The sequence below is a fragment of the Dendropsophus ebraccatus genome, chromosome 10, assembly GCF_027789765.1.
Source record: "Dendropsophus ebraccatus isolate aDenEbr1 chromosome 10, aDenEbr1.pat, whole genome shotgun sequence".
Taxonomy (NCBI): domain Eukaryota; kingdom Metazoa; phylum Chordata; class Amphibia; order Anura; family Hylidae; genus Dendropsophus; species Dendropsophus ebraccatus.
The window spans coordinates 79,156,759-79,170,661 of NC_091463.1; the positions used below are offsets into that span (position 1 = coordinate 79,156,759).

At 47.0% G+C, this 13,903-nt stretch overlaps 1 protein-coding gene and 1 long non-coding RNA gene across 5 annotated transcripts in view; one reads left to right on the forward strand and one right to left on the reverse strand.

The window, feature by feature from the left end:
• Positions 1–762: 762 nt before the first annotated feature.
• Positions 763–13,903, reverse strand: part of LOC138766157 (uncharacterized) — a 29,573-nt gene continuing 16,432 nt past the window's right edge. The window contains exons 1-3 of one of the 2 annotated variants that reach the window (XR_011358684.1): positions 6,099–6,382; positions 2,627–2,713; positions 763–1,107 (exon numbers count right to left, since the gene is read on the reverse strand). This is a non-coding gene — a long non-coding RNA (uncharacterized lncRNA). Of the gene's footprint in view, positions 1,108–2,626; positions 2,714–6,098; positions 6,383–13,903 lie in introns of those variants that run through there. The other variant, XR_011358685.1, reaches the window with a different exon arrangement.
• Positions 6,106–13,903, forward strand: part of CCDC9 (coiled-coil domain containing 9) — a 38,309-nt gene continuing 30,511 nt past the window's right edge. For all 3 annotated transcript variants that reach the window (XM_069943534.1, XM_069943536.1, XM_069943535.1), the window contains exons 1-7: positions 6,106–6,190; positions 6,962–7,012; positions 10,175–10,279; positions 11,980–12,123; positions 12,364–12,780; positions 12,886–12,969; positions 13,693–13,863. In XM_069943534.1, the coding sequence (XP_069799635.1) occupies positions 6,155–6,190; positions 6,962–7,012; positions 10,175–10,279; positions 11,980–12,123; positions 12,364–12,780; positions 12,886–12,969; positions 13,693–13,863 (1,008 nt within the window). In that variant the 5' untranslated portion in view covers positions 6,106–6,154. The remainder of the gene's footprint in view (positions 6,191–6,961; positions 7,013–10,174; positions 10,280–11,979; positions 12,124–12,363; positions 12,781–12,885; positions 12,970–13,692; positions 13,864–13,903) is intronic.

Here is a 13,903-nt window from a genome sequence, read left to right on the forward strand (position 1 = left end):
ACGGATACACACAAATGCATCTGTTTTTTTGCAAAACTGTATGAAAAAAACTGATTGAAAAAACGTAGTGTGAACCAAGCCTGAGGTATCAGGTGTTTGGACAAGGGCTGCATGGACATCGCTAATGACTTCCATGCAACCCTTACTGTCCGATTATTAAAATCTAGCAGATTGATGCTCGGTTGCTTAAATGATCAGGCCGTAGTCGTAGTCCCAAAGTTTTAATTGGAAAACCCCTTTAAATCCATAATCACGTTATAAGGCTTCTCCCAGGAGTGAGGCACTGACTGACAAGGGCTTCTCTATGTCTTTCTTCCCAGACTTCCTATTTGATGTGGATTTTTGTGGCAATTTTTTTACCATGTGAGAAATCCACATTGATACCATAGAGAAATGTGCAGATAAGGGCATCACTGTTTTTGTAACGTGTGAACAATTAAATTCAATGGCAGACAAATTCCCATGTGGAAAGATGCTGATTTGGACATGGGAATTGGAATGGATTTTATACAAAACATCCCCTATACGGGAAGGTTTTCCATTATTTGTAGCAAATGATCCACATCAGGGGGTATAAGGTATGAAGTGTATGATGTTATGATGATGATACTTCTGAATGTATGATGATGCAAAAAGCGGATTAGTGCAGATGAGGTTTAGGCCGGATTAACACCTAAATACAGGTGTATTTATACCCTTGTAATGTTGCCGCAAAATACCTTATGTGTTTGAGAAATATACAATAATACTAGAAATCTATCATTCCTTTGTGCAGTTGTTTACGATGACGTCTTCTGGTTGCAGATCATAGGTACACAGTTTTCAGGCATGAGTGAGCAGCAGCCGGCCAGCAGTCTGTAATTTCCACAATAAATGAGAAGTGCGTCTGCCACTGCAGCGCTGTCACCTCTGTGATCGATTTCCAGAAACCCGTCTTACCGCCTGGAGAACTGGACAAAACCATATTTTAGGGGCCACTGCCATCTAGTGGTCACTTGTGGGGAACTACAGAAGATCTCTTGGTTGGAGTCATCACTTTCATAGTGCCAGATCCCAGAGTCCGGCGGTCACCAGTGGCTTCTACCCCCACATCAGCATCACGATGCACTACAAGTAATCAGAATTTTTTAAAGTCTTATGGACTTGCTCTTCAGTCACTGACTTTCTATAGGTTGCAGAAAGTAAACCTAGACCAGTCACTGCGGGGAGCAAGACCTGGCTGACATATGGGCACTGTATGGTGGTATTATTGGTGCTTGTACACTAGTGGGGAGATTTATCAATGGTGTAAAGTGAAACTGGCTCAGTTGCCCCTAGCAACCAATCAGATTCCACCTTTCATTTTCCAAACAGTCTGTGAGGAATAAAAAGTGGAATCTGATTGGTTGATAGGGGCAACTGAGCCAGTTTCACTTTACACCATGTTGGATAAATCTTACCCCAGTAGTGTAAACTTAAATCTTATTTTCATTCTCCTGTTATAGGTATGGTTTACTTATTAAGGAAATAGAGAGAGACATGGCCAAATTATTGGTCGCTAGTTTTTTGTAGTACAGGGCAGAAGCCGTATTATATGTGGGCAGGTGAGGTTTATAGGCTAGGACTGCCTTTTCGTCTCAGCCTGGCTCGGCATAGCTCTACAATGAGTCCTTTATAAGGATAAACTTGAGTTTATTGTCCCCCCCCCCTCCTCCTCCTCTTTTCAGCATTGACCATAGTAGATATTAATCCATCCTTTCTATGGACGAGCCAGCAGCGAGACCACAGGGTTACTAACAAAGCCTCTTCATGGTGAAGAACTGAAGTTTCGCCGAATGAGTAACTGTCATTTAAATGTCAAGTTGCAGATAGGGATCAATAGTAGAAGCGGTTTAAAAAAAACCTCTATAATAGGTTTTATTAAGCAAAGTTGTTTCCTTCTGTATTTAAAAAGCTGTTTTCCCACCTCCCCCCTCACTTCAGAAGAAGCAGGATTTCTTTGTCCATTATGGTCTATGGAGATGGGAGGGGCTGAGGGCAATGAGTGAGCACGGAGAGGAGAAAAGGCAGCCCTGCACTATACATCATCCTGCAATCTTACCTCACCAAGTTCCCAGACCAGCACTGACTTTTCTGACCTGTGACTTCAGTGTTTTAGGTGCTCAGTCTCCAAACTGCTGGGCTGCTTCTCTGCTCTCACTGCTCACTCATCCCCTCCCTCCTTCATAGGTTATATAGTAAACCTGTCTTCACTTTGCTCCTCTGTAATGAAGACGACTTGGCCTGATAATAAAAAGATAAGGAGGGGGAGGGTGGCTAACGGCTTTTTGAGTACAGAAAAAGGCTTTTTTGCCTTATAAAACCTATTACAGAGTCTCTTAAAATGATTTGTCATTTTGATTTCTGCAAAAATATTATTAAATGACAGTTACACTTTAAGTCATTCCTGCTTTTCCACATTGAGTACCTTTCTTTACTGCTTACCAGCTTCTTTTGTCTATCTTGTATAATGAGATCTCATGGGTCTAACCAAAAGGTCACATCAGGGGCGTAGCTAGGATTCATGGGGCCCCATAGCAAAAAAAAAAAAAAAAAAAAGTACAGCGCCCCATGAATCCACCACACATACATACATACATATACTCACCCAGCCCCCCAGCATTGCTTACAGTGGCTAGGGCTGAGTTCACACGTCCGTCAGGGCTCCATCAGAGGTCCGTGCGTTTTGCAGGATCTGGGGAGACAAAAAAAACCAAACTACAAACAGTGATCTTTTATCAGCTTAAATTCTGCAAAATAAACGGGAGGAACACCAGGCAGAAGCCCGATGGCCCCAATAATGTCAATGGAATCTCCTATGTATCCGTCTGCATCAGTTATTAAACAGACTGCCCGGCTGTGTTCTGTGGCACCAAGGTGACTCTCTGATGGAGGCTCCGAACAGGGCCTAGCGGAAATGTGATTGAAGTCCTTATCGTATCCCAGATCCCCTTTGCGGTGCACCAACTGCCCCATTCTTTATAGTACATCACCTTCTCACCATCCTTATACTGCACCACAGGGTGAGGTGATGGTGCCCTCTTAAGTATATAGATTGAAGGAGGTGATGAGCTATAAAAGGACTGAGGGGCAGGGACGGGTTAAAGGTACCCCAGCCCAGTCCACCCATCCTGCCTCCTCCCCTCAGTGCACAGACGCACTGACAAGGGACCCTAGAGCAATGAACTCTCTGGCATCCTCCTAGAGTAGATGGCCCCCGCTGCAGCAGTGTTCCCTTTAAGCTGCATGGACGTCCAGCTCAAAGAGAAGCCCCGCTCATTGCCACCCTGGGACCTCTGAGTTACGACTGGCAAAGATTGACACAGCGAGGAGCTATTGCCTCTCTGCTGGGCCAATGTCTCTTGTAGCTGCAGGCAGCAATTCTTCCTCTGTCCACAAGAGGTCACTACTTCCTGCAGAGCAGGGAGAGGAAGAAGGAGCAAGCCAGGTGAGTATGTTTTTTTTTTTTTAACACTGGGGGGTGCCACCTGGGGTTGGGGGAATACTACATCCTGGGGGGTGGTTACCTAAAAGGGATGTCAACCTATCACTATGTCCACTATATTTAATTTACTATGCTACATTAGCTTTTAGACTAAAGCCCCCTCCACACTTCAGGAAAATCTGTCTGGATTTTTTCACCCATAGGGTTGCATTGGGCACTGACACCCTTCAGGGTGTCCATTCAGGAAAATAGGTCAGAAAATTATAGAACCTGTCCTATCTTCGTCATAGAGGTCTATGGGAGCTCAGGAAATCCTGATTGTTTATTGAACGTAAAAACAGATAACTGTCAGGAAATCCCTGGTGTACACCATAGGTGATTATAGTGCAGTTACAGCCAGTGACTCACTGTGGAAACGTTTTCATTGAGTGAATAGGAGTTAACATTTCTTCTTCCTAGAAGGCAGGCCCCTCTCTGTGCATTTGTATAGTAGTAGTTACCCTATGCAGGTAGCTCTCCTAGTAGGTAGTATCCCCCATGTGTGGTGTTCCTGGTAGGTAGGCATCCCCCTGTAAGTAACACCCCCCCCCCCCCCAGTAATAAGTCCACTAGTATGTAGTATACCACATGTAGGCACTCCATTGTAGGTAATCACCCCCTGGGAGTTGACCCCCCCTTCCCTATATGGCAATCTTCCATCCCCCTTCCATAGGCATCTCTCCTTGTAATCTCCTCCCTCCATATAGACATCTCTCCTGGTAGTTAACCCTTCTCCCTCCTTTGTACTCATCTCCCTGGTAGGTAGCTTCCCCTTTTCTCCATGTGGCATCTCCCTTGGTAGTTAGCCCCCCTTTGCCACCTTCACCCCGCACGAAGGCACCCCCTGCAAATTAACCCTCTTCTCATGCAGGCAATCCCCCTCTACGATATCATAACCCCCCCAAAAAAAGCTACCACCATCACTATGTGCGCATCCCCCAGTAAATTAACCCCTCTCCCACAATGTAGCCATCTCCCGTTAGGTAGCATACTCCCCACCTCCGTTCCCAATGCAGGCATTCTTGTGTAGTAAAAAACAATCAATACTCACCTAGCTGCAGTACTAGCTACGGAGTCTGCTTCGTTTGCCTGCTCTGAGCTCATGAGTGACGTCATGTGCCAGAGTTCTGGGGGAGGGAGCTGGCTTTTGTGACTGAAGGCAGAATGCTATGGGCTCCTGACCCTGTCAATCACAGCCCTGCATTTAGCTGTGAGTGCTAACCCGATACTCTGGCAGTGAAAGTGCTAGATAGAGACATTTGCAGCACCCAGGAGACCCGCTCAGCAGCTTCAACTGATGCCATGTTAGGGGGCCCGGCCCCTGATATGGCCATCCCAATAGTAGTCGCCTTGGTGGTAACCCCCCCCCCCCATTAGTACATGGCCCCCTCCTGTGTAGCCCCCCCATTAGTACATGTCCCACTCCTGTGTAGCCCCCCCATTAGTACATGGCCCCCTCCTGTGTAGCCCCCCCATTAGTACATGGCCCCCTCCTGTGTAGCCCCCCATTAGTACATGGCCCCCTCCTGTGTAGCCCCCCATTAGTACATGGCTTCCTCCTGTGTAGCCTCCCATTAGTACATGGCCCCCTCCTGTGTAGCCCCCCATTAGTACATGGCCCCCTCCTGTGTAGCCCCCCCCATTAGTACATGGCCCCCTCCTGTGTAGCCCCCCCATTAGTACATGGCCCCTTTTTGTGTAGCCCCCCCATTAGTACATGGCCCCCTGTTGTGTAGCCCCCCCATTAGTACATGGCCCCCTGTTGTGTAGCCCCCCCATTAGTACATGGCCCCCTGTTGTGTAGACCCCCCCCCCCATTAGTACATGGCCCCCTCCTGTGTAGCCCCCCCCCATTAGTACATGGCCCCCTGTTGTGTAGCCCCCCCCATTAGTACATGGCCCCCTCCTGTGTAGCCCCCCCCCCCATTAGTAGATGGCCCCCTCCTGTGTAGCCCCCCCCATTAGTAGATGGCCCCCTGTTGTGTAGCCCCCCCCATTAGTACATGGCCCCCTGTTGTGTAGACCCCCCCCATTAGTACATGGCCCCCTCCTGTGTAGCCCCCCCCATTAGTAGATGGCCCCCTCCTGTGTAGCTCCCCCATTAGTACATGGCCTTCTTCTGTGATACATGACTTCCTCCTGTGTAGTCCCTCCTTCGGTACATGGCCACTTCCTGTGTAGTCCCACCCCTCCTTTTTAGTACATGACCCCCTCCTGTGTAATCCCTTTATAGTACATGGCTCTCACGATGATATTAAACGATAGAAAGTTAAAAATAAATAAATAAAACTCACCTCCCCCAGGCTCCCCCGTTGCGGCTCTCCTTTTCTGCCTGCGCCGGAAGTTCCTGCTGCCTGTCTGTGTCTGGCGCACACACAATTGAACAGTGCAGGGCAGCTTGAATGGCTGTGACAGCCCGAATTGCCCACATTATAGTGTGCCACAGCGGGGGTTATTGTGAGTAGGAGGGCTGCACTAGTCAGCTGTGCTGCACGGGAGACTCCAGAGGCGGCCAGGTACATTGTCAGCCCAGCCGCCAGCTCTCTGCCCACAACAAGTATGGCGGACACAGCACGGCTGCACGCACTCTACTCACCGGTACGTCACTGGAAGCCCCGCCCCTGTACGCTCCGCCGTTAAAGAGGAACACGCATGTTATTGGAGCCGGAAGGCAGAGCAGGGCAGCAGGTGAGCGGGGATTAACCCCTTTATCCCCGGGTGTGTATTGGACGATAGTAGAATGTGCGGCGGTGCGGTGCTATAAGGGGTGGGGTACCCCGGGCATGGTGTGATTATAGGGCTGGGCTGTGGGGTGCCGGGTCAGGTGGTACCGGTAGGTGATCTATCTGCTCAGGGTGACTGCCGGGCCGGTAAAGTTGTTGCACACGTGTAGTTATAGCAATCAACCGGAAATCCTCAGACTGTGTTCACACGTTGCGTGTGTACCGCGGTTTTCTGAGATCGCGATCAAAATCACCCATACAATGCTGTATACCCAACACTACGTATGAACAGGGCCGCAGTGTGCGGTTTCTGCTGCTGAGCTACTATGCTTGCATCATTGTCAGTGAAATTAACAATCAAAATAAAATAACGCACAGTGTGAATGCGGCTGAAATAGAGCCCCCACCGCAATCCTAATAGGGGGAACAAGAAAAACTACAGTTCCCATCATGCCTCGGAAACAAAAGCTTTGCTTAGGCTGTCCAGGCATGATGGGAGTTGTAGTTGTGGGACAGCTGGAGGGCTTAGATACATGCAGCCAGTCTATAGAGAGGCTGACTATGTATGATATGTCTGTATAGCGTCCAGCCCCCTGTGTGTATACGGATGGGGGGTCCTGGGTGCACAGGATGGGATGTCCACATGTAGAGTTTGTTTCTGTGAGGTGTCACTAGAGAGATATCTATATATATATATATATATATATATATATATAACACACTCATTGTTTTACAGAAAGAAGACCCCCCTGAGATTCTGCCCGGCCCCCCCCTGCTGACAGCAATGGTAAGCTTCACAAGGACCTTATATTCTCACTATAGCGCCCCCATCTGCTGGGATATAGGGGCCTGAGCAGCCCCCCTGCCAGATCTGGGCTCCTGTCCTCCATTAGGGCCAGTGATGCTGCTATCACCCCGTGTGCAGCCAATGGCCCCATGATCACTGCGCTGTGGAATAGGCTCAGAGGGCAGAGCAACAATGGAAGATCCAGCTCCCCAACATAGTGTCCAATATTAAGACTTAAAGGGGTACTCTGGGCGGGGCTTATTTTTAGGGTACGGCCGGGGAAGGGGTGGAAATAGAGGCCGCCGGTCACTTACCTCCCCGATTCCAGCACCGGATCGCGCTGCCCCGACCGCTGAATGGCTGAGCGTCACGTCTCAAGCCGCAGCTCAGACCAGGAAGCGGCGGCCGGACGGGAGAACAGGGCAGCCCGATCCGGGACCCGGCACTGGAATCGGGGAGTTAAGTGACCGGCGGCCTCTTATTTCCACACCTTTCCCGGCCGTACCCTAAAAATAACCCCCGCCCAGAGTACCCCTTTAACTTATAATCCAACATGAGTTAAATGGCTGCCATTATAGCGTATAGGGACAGCATGCTTGGTGATGTGCTTAACCCCTTCCTGTGTTAGAACATGTCGGCACATCTATTTTAATCCTCCGTTTAAATTGTAAGGATAGCAGCCAAAATTTACTACTGACCTAACGTACCTATGTGTCATGAGAGAAACAGTAAGTTAAAGCATCGCAGAGCTATAACCACATAAAGGGAGATGGGTCCGATTTATAAAATGGGCTCTGGTTGCTAAAGGGGTTGGCCACTTTATAGTAAAATAGTTCAGTGTACAGTATTAGTAAGTGTACTCACTGTATATACTGACAGCAGCTCCCTGTGTACTCACTGTATATACTGACAGCAGCTCCCTGTGTACCCCATAGAGCTTAAATCAGACTCCCCTCCTCCAGGCTGTGCTGTCCTGCTCTGTGGTAAGTCTGTTCATAAGATAGCCGACATGGAGGAGCATGTGACCATGCCCCGCCCCCCCAATGCCCTTCATAGGCATATACAGGCTCAGTGGTGGACACTTGGGGGCGGCGCATGGTCACATGCTCCTCCATGTCAGCCATCTTATGGACAGACTCACCACAGGACAGCACAGCCTAGAGGAGGGGAGTCTGATATTAGCTCTATGAGGTACACAGGGAGCTGCTGTCAGTATATACAGTGAGTACACTTACTAATACTGTACACTGAGCAATTTTACTATAGGAACAACATCCAATAAAATCATGACACATCTTAGGTGTGTGAGTTACATGAAAACAGCAAGGAAAACCTATAATTAAAGGGAACCAATCACCACCAAAACTTGCGTATACGCTGTAATAAAGCAGGCAGCGCCGTTCCCAAACGTGTATGTGATAGTAATCGGCTTTCCTCATCTATCCCACAAATCAACGCTGTATGTGAATGAAGCTTTATCTAGGGATGTGGGCGGTCCTCAGCTCCGAGCTGGTCACTGTTTGTGTGAAAATTAAAGGGGTACTCCGTCGAAAATATTTTTCTTTCAAATCAATTGGTTTCAGAACGTTATATAGATTTTCTGCATGTCCTGGGGGAATTTTGTTTTTCAGTCTGACACTCTGTGTTGCTTCCTCTGCCTGAAACAGGAACTGTCCAGAGCAGGAGAGGTTTTTCTATGGGGATTTGCAGCTGTTCTGGACAGTTCCTGACGTAGCAGCAGAGAGCACTGTGTCCGACTGAAAAGAAAAGAAAACCCTTTCCTACAGAACATACAGCAGCTGATAAGTATGGGAAGACTTGAGATTTCTAAATAGAAAAAAATACAAATCTATATTACTTTCTGAAACCGGTTGATTTGAAAGAAAAAGATTTTCGCTGAAGTACCCCTTTAGTCTGTAATCCTGTGGGACACAGTTACGGTATATCCCATAGGTTTGTCCCATATAGGTACACTCCTTTAATAGGAGGTATGTGTACAGCTTGGCACTGGGGGAGACACTGTTTCCATACATCGGGATGGGAAGACCCCTTTAACTACTTGCTGCAGCATTTCTCAACTTTGCCTGATCAAGAGGGGTCCCAAGTATCATGTCTATATGTGCTAACAGGGCACATGGGAAGAGTTGCTTAGGTACATTGGATACATGCCACTACCTGGGATGGCAAAGTAGACACCCTGATATGGCAGTATGTTCTGTACAGAGCTGTCACTTAGGGCCCTATTACACAGGACGATTATTGTGCGAAAAATCGTGAAATTATTTGAATATAAACGATAATCGTTTTGTGTAATTGCAGGCAGCAATCGAAAAATCGTTCATACGTCGTTGATTTAGATCTGAACCTAAAATTATCGATAATCGTTTGCTGTAATTCCATATTCGTTCGCTCAATTTCCACATTTGTCCACTAATCGTTCAGTGTAATGCCGCGTTTACACAGAATGATAATTCGCCTGATCGTACGATTAACGATTTTTTTTTATTTATAACGATCAGCGTTTAAACAGAACAATATATCGTACGGAAAAATCGTTTTTTTTTTGTTTTGTTTTTTTTTTTTGCGATCGCTTAAGCCTATCTTGCACATAAGTAAAATCGGTGAACGGCTGTTCACACGGAACAATCTGCGAATTTCTTGCCAATGACTATTTAAGAACATGTTGTAAGATCAAAATGAACGACGTTTGATCGTTCGCTGCGTTTACACGCACGATTATCCTTCTGATTCTATCGTTATCGTGCAAATTCGCACGATAATCATTACGTGTAAACGCAGCATAAGTGCACATGGTTCATTGTTTTGCTGGGATCAGAAGGAGTAAATGATCGCAATAACGGTCGCAGTAACGATCGTAACTAACGACCATCGCTCTGTGTCAATTGGGGAACGATTTCAGGTTAACGATAAACAGTCTCGTTTGCGATCAATTATCCTTAAGTCGTTAATCGTTAAAAATCGCTCGGTGTAATAGGACCCTTATTTTTTATAAAGGTACTGGACTAGATGCACCCAGAGCGGACAATGTTATCCCTTTAAACTGCCCCCCTCCCCAAATCGTGAACTGTTTGTATGAGAGTGTGTGTGTATATATAATATATTATGTGGGATCTGTAGAATGATGAGTGATTGTTGTCACAGGCTTCTGTATTAGACGTCAAGTCCAAAGAAGAGAAGGATGCCGAGCTGGACAGGAAGATTGAAGCTCTGCGCAAGAAGAATGAGGCTCTCGTCAGGAGGCACCAGGTAGATGTCCCTGCGGTGTTATGTAACCCGAGCCGGGTGTGCACCTCGCCAGCCTTTATTAATAAGCACAGAAGATAGGTGGAGGTTATGATATCTGATATATGTTCTTTATATAGCTGTATTGCAGAGCAGGTATATTGCTTACAGCAGGGATGGGGAACCTTCCGCCCTCCAGCTGTTGCAAAACTACCATTCCCATCATGCCTGGGCAGCCGAAGCTTTAGCTTCGGCTGCCCAAGCATGATGGGAATGGTAGTTTTGCAACAGCTGGAGGGCGGAAGGTTCCCCATCCCTGGCTTAAAGCCTTATGTATCTTCAGAGCAGGATTCATGTATTACTAGTATACATAAACTCTAGGAGATACCAGCCTGGGTTATACACATATAGGGGGAGATTTATCAAACATGGTGGCTCAGTCGCCCCTAGCAGCCAATCAGAATCCACCTTACAGTCTCTTTGCAAAATGAAAGGTGGAATCTGATTGGTTGCTAGGGGCAACTGAGCCAGTTCTGCTTTACACCATGTTTGATAACTCTCCCCCATAGTCCCATCCAGTCAGACTAACATCCTCAAAGTCAGAGCTTTATATATATGATGAAATATTCTGTCTGGATGGGAACACCCCAAATAAATGTAATGCAGTCACCATAATGGCTTTCTTATAGAGTCACCATACAGAGACGTCATGTAGGGATAGGCCTCCTATTAAAATCCTCATTGTTTGAAATAAATCCCTCTGGGATTTATATGTGTCAAGTTGTAGCAAGTGCTACATGTTATACCTTAGTGCAGAGGTGTCCTACCCGGGGTTGACGACTACAACACCCATCATGCTTCATAGCAGAACATCTGAAACCTTGACTACTTTTCCCACGTGAAAAAAGTAGTCAGGGCTTTGTATAGTTAGAGATTCTTTTCCATGCAGTTGTTCTAGGAAGCCTAGTTACATTGCTAGTAGGTAATGGTTGGCACTCCGACAGGTGGCAGTGCCTGGGAATAGGCACAATAGACAATGGAAAAAGCTTTCGACACTCACCGATCTTCTGCAAGGTGATTGCTAAGGTCCAAACACAGACAGACAGGACGCGTTTCGGCACATGGCCTATCTGTCTGTCTGTGTTTGGACCTTTGCATTTATGTCAATAAATCACCTTGCAGAAGATCGGTGAGTGCCGGGAGCTTTTACCATTGTCTACTTACACTACTACACATGCCCCTTTGCTTCTGTTTTATTATATACATCCTTAAAGGCAATCTCTCATTAGGTTTATGCCTCCCTAATGAGGGCAGCATAAACTAGTGATAGAAATGCTGAACAGATCAGTGTATTACTTACATCATTCTGTGCAGCTATTCTCCTAATATGCAGGAGAATAGGATTCTTGCCACACCCCTCCCCCCACCCTCCAACTGCTGAATGACAGGTGACTGCCTATACACAGCATAGATTGATAACTGCCTACAGCAGCTGGTGGGCAGAGTTTTCTGCTTCTCATGAATGTCCAGGACTACTGAGCACATGCACATAATGGAGAGGACTGCTTATTGTCAATGTTATTCTTCGAATCAGCTGCACAAAACAGTGTAAGTGATACATCATTCTGTTCAGCTTCTCTGTCACTAATTTATATTACCCTTAGATAGGATAGCATAGACCTACTGACAGAGTCTCTTTAAAGTTATGCATCTCTCTCCCCCAGATGATTGAAGAGGACCGCAAGAGGGCTGAGCAAGAGGGGATCGCTGTGACCACCCCAAGGAAAGCCAAACACCTGGATGGGGAGCCGGACAAGGCTCGGAAGGAGAAGGAGAATTTCTCCATCACTCTTGATGTTTCTGCTGGGGTCAGTCATTTCTGTATATGTTATAAAGTACATATGGTGTTAGGGTAAGGGGGTCTGAAGTGAGGATTTTTTTTTCCCCATCAACCAAGACTATATGCAAAGTTGATCTAGTTGGGATGCAACCGTACGTTGTCTTCTATTGTTGGCCGACGGTTATCCTCATGAGTAAGATACAAGGTCTTTGAGAATCCTTTGTTGTGTTTTGCTGTCCAGTCACCGTCCATTGCTTCTTTATTTCAGGAGAAAAGAGTCGTAAATGATGGGAAATCGCCCAAAGCTGTACATACCTCTCCCCGATCTGAAACCTCTCCCAGAAGTCCCACTCATAGGACCAGTGGGCGCACAGGACACTTCTCAGGTGGGCGAACCCCCCCAGGGGATAAACATGGGGAGCCATTCAAAGTAGATGGTGATGGTGATGGCGATCACCACCCGTCTGAAAGGCCGATGCGAGGGAGAAGGATTCAAGTCGCTGATATGTCAAAGAGAAGTCCAAGGATTTCTAATGAGGATTCTCCTGGAGAACGATGGTCGGCATCTCCCAGAGGAGCAGAGAGAGGTGGGAGAGGTCCTGGCAGGGGCGGCGGCATGGCTGGCAGGGGCGGTGTCCATGGAGGACCTGTGGATGTTGGATCAGGACCTGACAGAAAAGTTAAGGTATTGGGGTTGAGATGGCAGACACAAAACTGTGCATGTACTGTATGCGGCCTCTATATGTAGAAAAGTTAAACCCCCCTAATAATTTTGGGTTTTTGTTTTCAGGAATGGGAAGAAAAGAGAAAACAGAACATAGAAAAGATGAACGAAGAAATGGAGAAGATCGCCGAATATGAAAGGAGCCAAAGGGTGAGCACAAAGAATGTTGGGAGAGTTCAGCTCTGAAGCCTACAGAATTGAAGACGCAGCTGTGCACTGTATTAACTTAAAGGGGTTGGTCACTTTATAGTAAAATAGTTCAGTATACAGTAAAAGTAAGTGTACTCATTGTATATACTGACAGCAGATCCCTGTGTACCTCATACAGCTAATATCAGACTCCCCTCCTCCAGGCTGTGCTGCCCTACTCTGTGGTGATTCTGTTTATAAGATGGCCGTCATAGAGAAGCATGTGACCATGCCCCGCCCCCATTGTTCACTACTGAGCCTGTATATGCCTGTGGTGGACACTGGGGAGCGGGGCCTAGTCACATGCTCCTCCATGTCGGCCATCTTATGGGCAGACTCACCACAGAGCAGGACAGCACAGCATGGAGGAGAGGAGTCTGAATTTAGCTCTATGAGGTACACAGGGAGCTGCTGTCAGTATATACAGTGAGTACACTTACTAATACTGTACACTGAGCAATTTTACTATAAAGTTTCCAACCCCTTTAAAGGGTTTTTTCAAATTATTGGGTTGGTTCTGTCGCTTTGGTCCTTCACAGCAGGCATTGTTAACTTGGGGCCTGTATGAGCAGTCTTATGCTGTATACAGCGGAGGATAGTGATTGGGTTTATGGGCACTTCATCACTGGAGGGAAGTAATCCTCATCTGTAACCAACCGCACCTCTTCCTTATGTGTCCTTTAGGATGGCGTAAGGGAGAAGAATCCAATCCGCAACTTTCTTGATGATCCCAGGAGGACAGGCCCCATTGCAGATCTTGACAGAAAGGAGGGAAGCCGCAGACACAATAGGAACTGGGGAGGCCCTGATTTTGACAAGGTTAAAACTGGCATGGACCGGGAAAAGGAGAGTCATGTAAGTGCGTCTCTAGTGAAGGCCTATATACTGTGTTACT